Source organism: Panthera uncia, chromosome C2 (assembly GCF_023721935.1).
Source record: "Panthera uncia isolate 11264 chromosome C2, Puncia_PCG_1.0, whole genome shotgun sequence".
Lineage (NCBI taxonomy): Eukaryota > Metazoa > Chordata > Mammalia > Carnivora > Felidae > Panthera > Panthera uncia.
In genome coordinates this window covers 8949023-8960168 of record NC_064810.1, presented here as the reverse complement: position 1 = coordinate 8960168, position 11146 = coordinate 8949023, and the positions used below count along the sequence as shown (strand labels likewise).

Here is an 11146-nt window from a genome sequence, read left to right as displayed (position 1 = left end):
TAGAATCCCAAGCAAGTTTTGCAATGTCAGCCCAGATCTAATGTGGGGCTGAAACTGATGAATCGTGAGATCGTGACCTGAACAGAAATCAAGATTTGGACGCTTAACCGGCTGAGCCACCCAGGTGCCCAACTTCTCCTTACTTTTTAATGCTTTCTGTAAAAACAGTGTTTCTGAAATAATCTAGCCACAGAAGATATAAGAATCTACAGCAGCCAGGAGCCCACCCCCTATCTTAACCCATCAATCAATGTCAGGGCCATGGAAACCCCTTTCCACATTCCATGTCTTTTCCCTCTCATTTCCCCAGAATTCCTCTTCCTGACTTTGGAGAATATTCTCTTTAGTGCTCATTAGCTGTTATTCTTCTTTTTTCTCATTAAATTATAATATGCATTTATTTCCAAAATATATTATGGAATGACTATTCTGAGGAATCAAGCACACCTGTGAAATCTGAACACTCTTGTTCATCAAACAGTAGCTGTAAAAGTTCTAGGAGCAAAACAGTCTTGTTAAGGCACACACACTATGTAAACCTTAAAGAAGGTGTTATCAACCTTGATTTGAGGTACTGCTTTTCAATGTCCAATAGTCTGGAAAATCACTAGGGGAATCAGCTGGCAGGGGGGAATTACCACAGTAAAGGCACCTCCCTCACACACCCACACTCTGACATATTATAGTTCTAGAAAGGTGGGGTGTATGGACATTACTACATTTGATGTGCTAGGCATTTTATATATTGTCCCCATCAAGAACATGAAGGAAAAACAGATCTCAAGGTCCCATGCACAGCCTGATGTAGACCAAGTTCATGTAGCTTCCAGCCTAATGGTTCTTCTCACTACTCAGGGTCCTCAAATCTTTTATGCTGAGGATCCTGTTCCTCAAGTGATTTCTTTCCCAGTAAGGCTAGAGGGACAGCCGATAAAGAAACTCACCTTGACTGGGGCCAATGGCTTCCCACCACAGAGCCCCTTGATACGTTGAAAATAACACCTATTTATATATAACACATTAACTGTAACCTTAAACAGAACCAAAAAGTAGGGATTTCAGGAAAAAGGGGCTAATGTAACCATTAAATCAAACATTCCCAACAATTTGTTGGCCACAGTGAGCTTCATAAACATTCCCTCCCACCCAGGACCCACTGAAAATCACACAGAGGGAGGAGCCCTGTCCACACCCCCATCACAGCACAGGACCTAATTCTCTGTTCCTCACTATTGAGATTCTCCGAAAAAAGTAAAGGGACTGTGTCCTCAGAGGCAGTTCCCCTGTGCAAGCAACTTCACTGCATCTTGGAAGAAAGCAACCTTTCCCATGCTGCAGAGGAAGAAGGACACATTCCCAAGACAATATCTGTACTCCTTCTTTACTTTTGAGGGTTTCTGAAAATAATTTTAACTCGCCTACCATGAATCACTAGCCCCCTATTAACCCAAAGCCAACCACCTTAGTTTGGGGAGCACGTCAGTCGACCTCAAGCCATTGCTTGGCTCAGAGGTAGCATCCTAAGAGGACACAGTCCTTGTTGGGCTCAGGGTACAGCCCCAGTAGGTATGGATTTGATACAGCTTCATTAAACTACTGGAACTCTGGCCCCTCCTTTCATGGAGGGATGGGGGTGGGGCTTCGGCTCTAGGAGTCACAGCGCTGGATCCAAGAACATAGTTCTACTGTCATCTCTGACTCTGGCCAGGTCTCCGCACCACTAGCCCTCGGCGTGGCCCACAGCACCGTCGGCTCCACACACAGGGCCTCGCTCGCGTTCCCCACAGCTATGTGTTCAGACACCCGCGTGGCGCTGGTGACCGGGGCCAACAAGGGCATCGGCCTGGCCATCGTGCGTGACCTGTGCCGGCAGTTCTCCGGGGACGTGGTGCTCACGGCACGGGACGAGGCGCGGGGACGGGCGGCCGTGCAGCAGCTCCAGGGCGAGGGCCTGAGTCCGCGCTTCCACCTGCTGGACGTCGACGACCTGCAGAGCATCCGCGCCCTGCGTGACTTCCTGCGCAAGGAGTACGGGGGCCTGGACGTGCTGGTCAACAACGCGGGCATTGCCCTCGATAGTAAGAACGTGGGAACTCTTAGGCCAGGAGACCTCCCTTAGGGGACCAGCCAGGGTGGGTTTGGGGCTGGTGTCTAAACCGCTGCTCTGGGGTCCAGACCTCCGAGGGGATCTAGAACGGCTTCCCTAGGGAAGAAGATGGACTGGAGATACAGGGAGAGCAGGACCCTCCAGCAGTTGCAAGCATTTCCAGCCAGAGGACCTTCACACTGGCATGGATCAGATTCTCAGGGACCTCACCCAGGTTTTTCCAAGTTTCTTTCTGATTGGATCTGAGTCATTTGGTAAATATTAACCTATTTTGCAATAGACAACATATTGTAAACAAAGGTACACAGAAAACCCATTGTGCACCCTTCCCTTAGCATCCCCAAGTGGTGCCAAGTTACAAAGCTACACGGCATCAGCCAGCCAGATAATCCACACCGGGACAATAGTGTTACCTAACACAGAAATGGCTGAGAATTCACGTTTGCAAGTGAAAAAAAAAAAATGCTATCGTCACTTCATGGAATATTCTCAGGAGGCAACTGCTTACTGACCTATTCTCCTTCTTCCTTACCAGTTGATGATCACACACCCTTACATATTAAAGCAGAATTGACAATGAAAACAAACTTCTTTGGTACTCGAAACGTGTGCACAGAACTGCTGCCTCTAATGAAACCCCAAGGTAGGTGTGATCAGGGGCCCAAGCAGTGCCATTTCTGGAATGATCTGGCTCCTGCCTCTCTGACCTTATCTAAGGGCCCTGCTCCCTCTCGCTTCTCAGCCACACCTGCTTCACTGCTGTGTCCCCACCACACAGGTGCCCTTCTCCTCAGGACTCTGTACACGTGTGTCCAGCAGCAAGCAGTGTCTTCTGTCCTGCTGGCCTTTCACAACTGGCTCTTTCTTCTCCTTCACATCTTCATTTCAAATTCTCCTCACAAAGGCCTTTCCTGCCTCTGTACCCCTCACAGGTGCACTTCCCTGGGAATTCCTTCCTGGACCCTTTCTCTTCCTTCTGCCTTCCTCTGAGTGATTTTATTCAGGCTAGTGGACTCTTCACCATCCAAACTTCTCAGGCTCCCCTAAAATCTGTCACCTGCCTAGAACATTCCCTAGAGCATTCTCTTCCTACGTCTCCTTCTCCTCAGGATGCCCTCCCTTCCCTCCTCAGATCCGACCCCTCCAGCTGCCCACCCAACCCCCCACCTAAACATCTCAAATGTGTCCAGATGGCACCTGTGATTTCCCAATATCATCCTGGTCACGGACCACTCCATCCACCCACCATGAAAAATGAGGTCATCATGCCCACCTCCTGATTGTCAGTGACCAGGTCCTACAGTTGTCCTATAGATTTTGTCCCCCAAGCTATCTGCATCCCAACTCTCCTCCAACAGAGACTCAGCTGTCGTTTCTGGACAATTGAAACCTTCCTAAGAGATGCTGCTTCTTCTGTCTTTTCCTTTCTGGTTATTCTCCGTACTCCCTGAGTGCTCACTTTCTCGCAAAAGTCCTTCAAGAGCAAAGTCCAATCCTGAGCACAACTCGTAGCGATCTTTGTCGTCAGACCTGCCAAAGTCCAGGCCCATCAACTTCCCTTCACCTTGATCATTGTTTGCACAAACAAACTGCCACAATTCCTTGGTTGTAAACTACTGCAATATTTACCCCCACGTTAATGTGATGGGGAACCACCACCCATTCAGTACACTAATTAAATAAGCTGATACTTTTAGAAAGATCAGGATGTCTGGCTTGAATGAGTACGTGCGTGTACAGTTTACTCTCAGTTCTGCCTCCATTGCCTCTTCATTCCTGGAAACTTCCATCACTTCTTCTACCACTGGCTTCATTGGCACCCAAAGGGCAGCTCTCAAATGTCCCCCGACTCCTTTACTCACCACAACGTTGATGTTGGACGAGTCCCGTGTGCCAGCATCACACATCCTACACGTATTCCCCTTAAAAGGCAAAAATCATACTCTGGCTGATTGTTTTCTCACTTACTAAGTAGTGTGGGTGTCTGCTGTGTATTTGGCCTCGGGCCAGAATGAGGAATGAGTGTTCTTCTGCATTTGCTAAGGCAGGCTCTAATCAAATATTGATCTTGCCTCAGGAAAACTAGACTCAGGGACATGGAAATGCAAGCTATATTCTCAGTGTAAGACCAGGGTTCCCTTGCCTTTGGAAATAAGAGAGTTCTTCCATTATTTGAGGGGATGGCAGCCACAGTGGTTCATGTTATCAGAACATTACCCTCTTTGGGGAGACTATCTGGGAGAAGTCCTAGCTAGGGAAGCCAAAGGAAATGCTGTCTCTCCTCCCCCATACTTCAGAAACCAGGATACAAAGAACAATCTCCAATGACATCCACCAGGTCTCTGCGGGTCAGAACACACGCAAAAGGCCAACGTGTGCTCTGTTTTTCGGTGTGTAAGGACAAACCAAAAGACAGAATTGTGACTTTAAGGATATTGAGAGATAGTAAATGTTGATTCTTCTTATTTTTTTAACCAACTGAATCATCCAGGCACCCCATTCTTACATTTTTTTCAGATTATTTATTTATTTATTTATTTTGAGAGAGAGAGAGAGAGGAAGAGAGAGAGCCAGTAGGAAGAGGCAGAGAGAGTAGGAGAGAGAGAAGCCAGCCCCATGCTTTCATTGCAGAGCCCAAAGGAGCCTTGAACTCATGAGCCAAGAGATCATGACCTGAGCAAAATTAAGAGTTGACGCTTAACGAACGGAGCCACTCAGGGACTCCAATTCTTCTTATATTTTAATCCTCTTTTCAATAACAGTTTTAGTTAAACCATTTAGGCAGAAAATGAAGATAAGAACTTAAAACAACCAGGTGCCTATCACCAGTCTTAACCATGCAATTAGTATCAAAGTCATATAAATCCCTTCCCACATTCCATATCATTTCACTCTCATTCCACCAAAATTCCTATTCCTGAATTTGAAAGATATTCTCTTTAAAAGGATAAGTTGTTGTTATTCTTTCACTCTTTAAATTATACTCTACATTTATTTCAAAAAGATATTAAGGTATAATCATCTCTAAGGAATTGAACAAACATTGGAAAGCTGAGCACTCTTGCTCATCAGATATAAGCTTAAAATACTAGGCAATAATATGGTCTTATTAAGGCTACTGTTAGGAAAGAAACCTTACAGAAGTTGTTCTCAACCTTCCTTTGAGAAGGTACTGCTTTGCAATATCCTGTAGTCTTAAAAACCACTAGACAAATTTGGAGAGAAAGTGACAATAGCAAATGTATCTCACTCACACTCACTCTGACATATTGATTCTAGAAAGGATAGGTGGCTGGACATTTCTAGGTGTGATGTGCTAGGCATTTTATATATGGTCCCCATTAAAAACCTGGAGGAATAATGGATTTCAAGGTCACAAGCACAGCTGGCTGAAGACCGAGGTCATGCGACATCCAAACTAGTGGTTCTTCCCACTACTCAAGGTCTTCAAATCATTTTCCCTACATCTCGCTTCTTCAGATGAAGCCTTACCCAGTAAGGCAAGGGAAACAGAAAATAAAAGGACTCTGCTCTATTGGGCCAATGCCTTCCTTATCGCAAGACCCCCAGGTACCTCAGGGAAAACCACAGGAGGCACATTTCAAAACTTGAAGTGTTTTCTGAAAAACCCTTATCAGTCAAGACACTAAAGAACTGGTCCTCTTGATATTAGAAAACATGGATCCTTCAGGGAATGTGACAAATGTTAAATCATCAAAGGTCATGAGACCAGCTTGGACTTACAGATTCTGAATAGCCTTGAGAGTCAAATGCTGCCCTTGAAGTTTGTGACCCCAGATGAGATGATGTCTAAAATACCTTGTGTTGTGGAGATCACTGTGGCTGTGCTTTAGGACACTGAAGTTTGGAGAGGGAGAGATGTTCCTAAATAGATCCCTGGCCACATACAGAGTAATGGCCTGGATAGACTATAAGCCTGAGACACACGCCAGCCCCACCAGAACAAGAGTCCTTTCGTATCTGGGTGACATGCTTTCACGCTGATTGTGACGGGGCAATTCCTTTACACGCTACCTCATACAGGTCACACACTTACAGTCACACATCCAGTCTCTTTCGCACACACTCACATGCAGACATACGACACACTCAAATGCACTCACACACCCTTATCACAAGGTCTTATGGATGGTCCATAAACTTCTTTTCTTTTAAGTTCACTTACTTATATTTGACAGAGAGGGCACGAGTGAGGGAGGGGCAGAGAGCGAGAACGAGCATCCCAAGCAGGCTCCAAACTGTCAGCACAGAGCCCAACGCGGGGCTCCAACCCACGAACCGTGAGATCATGACCTGAGTTGAAATCAAGAAGCAGTTGCTTAACTGACTAAGCCATCCAGGCGCCCCACCCTTAAACTTCGTAGCGCACGGGCTGCGTGCATTCCAGCTCAGAGTCCTCAAAACGATACATGAAAGCCATGAGTCTACTCTGGAGACCAAATGTTTGGATCAGACACTTGGCTGTATAAACTCCATAAGTACTTCCTATTCCTGCACTTGTGTTTCCTGTCCTGAGCTGTCACACCAGAAGGGTCTACCAACTCACCCAGCTCTCAGGTGAAGCCCGCTGACAGCCAGCCTGCCACTTGCAGATGTGGTCAGTGCAGGGGACAGGCCTGGGTTGAGGGAATGGTTGCAGCATCTACTATGAGGAATTTACCTACGAAACCTTTTACTCCCTGCCAGGCTTCCCTCATATACACAGGTAACCATTTTCACACCTGATACTGGACTTCCTGAGAGGGACAACACAGAATAGACAAGAGGGCAACAGCTTACAGACAGTTAGTAGAGTTTCTCCATTACTGACTATACTAAAGGTACATAAGAAAATGGCTCCAAGCCCCTATGAGTAAATGTTGCTGTCTTTCTGGTATACCAGTTACCCATTGTGGGTTCCTCTGCCCCTGTCTTATTTCATACACTTCTGTGTTTTGCAAATTTGAATCATTAATGTGTATTGTTTTTATTGTGAGACAGGCAGATGATATTTTTGAAAATACAATAAATCTAATTATTGGTATGTAATAAAACCTGAGAGGTGCTTACTAAAACATTTGACAAATAAGTTCCATTAAACTGACACTTAACATGTCGTAGATGAAAGGAAGGACTGGAATAACTGACCCCTTTCTAAAAGGTGTTTATGCTCCTTCCATAATTTGGCTATTGCTGAAAGTGCTGCTACAAACATTGGGGTACATGTGCCCCTAGGCATCAGCACTCCTGTATCCGTCGGGTAAATTCCTAGCAGTGCTATTGCTGGGTCAATGGATAAAGAAGATGTGGTTTATATATATAATGGAATACTACTTGGCAATGAGAAAGAATGAAATCTAGCCATTTGTAGCAATATGGGTGGAACTAGAGGGTATTATGCTAAGTGAAATAAGCCAGGCAGAGAAAGACAGATACCATATATTTTCACTCATATGTGGATCTTGAGAAACTTAACAGAAGACCATGGGGGAGCAGAAGGGGAAAAAAAAGTAACAGAGAGGGAGGGAGGCAAACCATAAGAGACTCTTAAGGACTGAGAACTAAGGGTAGATGGGGGGGGGTGAGGGAGAGGGGAAAGTGGGCGATGGGCAGAGAGGAGGGCTATAGTGTCATGCATTCTCTTTTTCAAGAAACTTGTATGGCACTGCCATTCCTTAGTGGGATGGAGCTCAGAGTTAACTGACTATGACTGTTCTTCCTGAATATTTTCATAAAACAGGGACAGTTTGCTAATTTTAGTGAAGCTCTTATTGTTCATAAATTCTCATAACCTTTCTATTAAGCTAAAGATACTCATGTAAATAGAAAAATAGTAAACTATTTATACATGTCAATATAAGTTCACTTTTATGAATACTGACTATATTTTTGAAAAAGAATTAGTGAGAACTGTGAGATTAACACTGTTAACAGATTTACAGAGATACAATTCACACATCCTACACTTCACCCATCTCAGGTATGCAATTCAGTGGAGTTTAGTAAATGGACAGAGGTGTGGAGCAATCACGACTTCAAGATTAGCACACTGTCATCACCCCAAGGAGAACCGGTGCCCTTAGCACCAGCCCTCTGGTCTCACATTCCCACTGTCCTAGCAACCTCCAATCTATTTTCTGTCTGAACATTTACTTTTCTGGACATCCCATATATAAAGAATCATATAATGAGTAGTCTTTTGTGACTGACCACTTTCTTTTGGGTAATGTTATCAAGATTCATCCATGTAGTAGCATTTCTTTTTATGGCATCTCTTTAACATGTGACTTTTCCATCGCCCCTTCCTGTGACCATATTGCCTGGTGTTTTCTCACTGCTCCCGAGTTGATGAAATCCCAACATAGAGGAAATAGCCACGCACATTAGCCCGTGAGGTGATTTGTTTTTGCCTGGTTACAGCAGAGCAACAGCCCACACCATGCAGTTTTTCTCCTTCAAAAGGTCATCATTAAACTGATCAGTTGTTTGTTGGTTGATAGACACTTGTTCATAGAGCACTGGCCATGGGACCATAAGATGTTAAGATGATCTCGAAGGTGACCTGTGAAGAAAAGTGGTTCTCTACTCATGATTGCAGTGAGTGCCTCCTTACCTTCAGATAGCATGTTTCTATATAAATCACTCTCTCCTCTTAATGGGACACCTGGGCACTGCACTCCCCATTAGATCATTTCTCTGATATCATCTGAGACATTATGAGTGTTACAAGGTTCAAGACTGTATCGTGTCCATCACCTATATAAGAAGACTACATTAACACTCCTAGGAAACTGGTAATTGTCTCCCAAATGGACAAATGCAGGAATTTTGGTACTCATCATTCTCGTGCATGCAATTCTATGTGACTATTTGTGTTGTATTTTAGGCAGAGTGGTCAATGTGTCTAGTATAATGAGCTTTGTAGCTCTTGAATACTGTAGCCCAGGACTGCAGCAGAAGTTCAGAAGTGAAACCATCACAGAGGAGGAGCTGGTGGGGCTCATGAACAAGTTTGTGGAAGACGTAAAGAACAGAGTGCACCAAAACGAGGGCTGGCCTGATATCCAAATACCTACATATGGAGTGTCGAAGATGGGTGTCACCGTCCTGTCCAGAATCTATGCCAGGAAACTGAGTGAGCAGAGGAGGGGAGACAGGATCCTCCTGAATGCCTGCTGCCCTGGGTGGGTGAGAACAGCCATGGGTGGACCTACAGCCATTAAAAGCCCAGAAGAAGGAGCAGAGACTCCCGTCTACTTGGCCCTTTTGCCCCCGGATGCCAAGGAGCCTCACGGGGAGTTTGTTATGGAGAAGAAAGTTGAACAATGGGGACCCCCCTCTCAGTTCCCTTCATGGGTCCCGTTATGATACAGTCATGATTTGACCAAACAGATTACACTGTCTACAATGTCCTTATCCACGTCAAGTACTCACATTGAATTGGTTACTAATTCTGTGAAGTCTTCTGTGATTTCTTCCATAATATATGAGAACAAAAAGTGGAATTAATGACCATAATGAATGAACATCATAGATGAATAAACAATTCTAAGTAGATGTCCACATGTGCAGATTACCCCTTGCCAACCAGCCCAAAAAATTAACAGAACCTAAGTTAGGTCAAGAGAAGGGACAATTTAACACAGGGGTTCATAAACATTAGTGAATGTGCCAGATGGTGAATATTTTGCCTTTGCAGGTGAATGGCCTCTGTTGGACCTACTCAAATCTGCTGTTTAGCTTGAAAGTCACCATAGATGATATATAGACCCATAAGGGGGTGGGATTTCCCTAGCCAGCATACTTTATCAGCCTCTACTATGACATGGGCAACCCCACCACAGATAGACATTCACTGTGGTCTCGTTAAATATCAAAGTCATTGGAGGAAAAGGAGCTGCAAGGTGTGAAATGGGAGTGGGCACTAGAGGCATATCCATGAGACAACCTGAGACAAGGGGGAAAAGGGAATATGGGTTGGTATCAGTGCATATGAAAGAATTACTGTCAAATCTCAAGGCTAATGTGCTATTCATGTAGGGATAAATGGCCACCAAGTGTGTAACATTAACACAGTTCAGCAAAGCCTCCACAGAAGATGAACATATAAGGAAAGTGAAATACTCATCATTGTTGGGGCTAGTTTGGTGGACACATGGGTGTCCGCAGTCCTATTCTTCCCACTTTTCTCTCTGAGAGCTTTCAAGACAAACATCTGGAAATAAAAAGGTCTTGGCTCTGCTGCCTTACGCGACGACCTTGAGCAAAACCCTGCCTGTTGCTGTCTGTCAATCTCCTCAAGTGTACAATTCAGGGGAACTCATAGGATTGCCGAGAAGAGGAAAGGCACTAATACAGGTGAGCAGGCTGCAAACAAGGGCGGTGCAAAGTGCCCTCCGTAGGCGTCCCCAGACTGGGGCCTGACACCTCAGGGCCCTGAGGGGAGCTTCTTACTGCCCCACACCCAGCCTGGCTCCCGGGGGGCCTCCCACCACCTCCCACCCCTCCCAGAAGCATCCATGTGGTACAGACTCCCTCCTCTTGTGATTATTTTCCAGTCTTCACCAGGGGTTTCAGGCTGACAGAAATGAGAACTGATGGGCCCTGCAAGCAAGTGTGGACTAGGGTCCATACTTTAAAAGTCTTTCCCTTCAGGGGCGCCTGGGTGGCTCAGTCGGTTAAGTGTCCGACTTCAGCTCAGGTCATGATCTCACGGTCCGTGAGTTCGAGCCCCGCATCGGGCTCTGTGCTGACAGCTCAGAGCCTGGAGCCTGCTTTGAATTCTGTGTCTCCCTCTCTCTCTGACCCTCCCCCGTTCATGCTCTCTGTCTCAAAAATAAACAAAAATTAAAAAAAAAAAAGTCTTTCCCTTCAGAAGGGCTATGAATTTTCTCTCTGTTATTTGGCTTTTCTAAACAGACCCACGATGAATAACAAATTCTAGGACAAAACAGTAGCATGTCAACTGCTGGGTTGGAAATGTACCCCAGTATCACAGAGATCTTTTTTCCCTGATGCTTTAAAAATAACACCTATTTG

At 45.2% G+C, this 11146-nt stretch overlaps 1 protein-coding gene across 1 annotated transcript; it reads left to right on the top strand.

Moving 5' to 3' along the window:
- Window positions 1-1666: 1666 nt before the first annotated feature.
- Window positions 1667-9684, top strand: LOC125920758 (carbonyl reductase [NADPH] 1-like). The gene is made up of 3 exons (XM_049627909.1): window positions 1667-2078; window positions 2643-2750; window positions 8994-9684. The coding sequence occupies exons 1-3, from the start codon at window positions 1790-1792 to the stop codon at window positions 9473-9475; spliced, it is 879 nt and encodes a 292-aa protein (XP_049483866.1). The 5' UTR covers window positions 1667-1789; the 3' UTR covers window positions 9476-9684.
- The last annotated feature ends 1462 nt before the right edge of the window (window positions 9685-11146 follow it).

Coding starts and splice junctions, on each gene's coding strand:
- LOC125920758 (XM_049627909.1), top strand. CDS start 1,790: ATGTGTTCAGACACCCGCGTGGCGCTGGTGACCGGGGCCAACAAGGGC. Junction 2,079..2,642: donor CGCGGGCATTGCCCTCGATA/GTAAGAACGTGG, acceptor CTTCCTTACCAG/TTGATGATCACACACCCTTA. Junction 2,751..8,993: donor GCCTCTAATGAAACCCCAAG/GTAGGTGTGATC, acceptor GTTGTATTTTAG/GCAGAGTGGTCAATGTGTCT.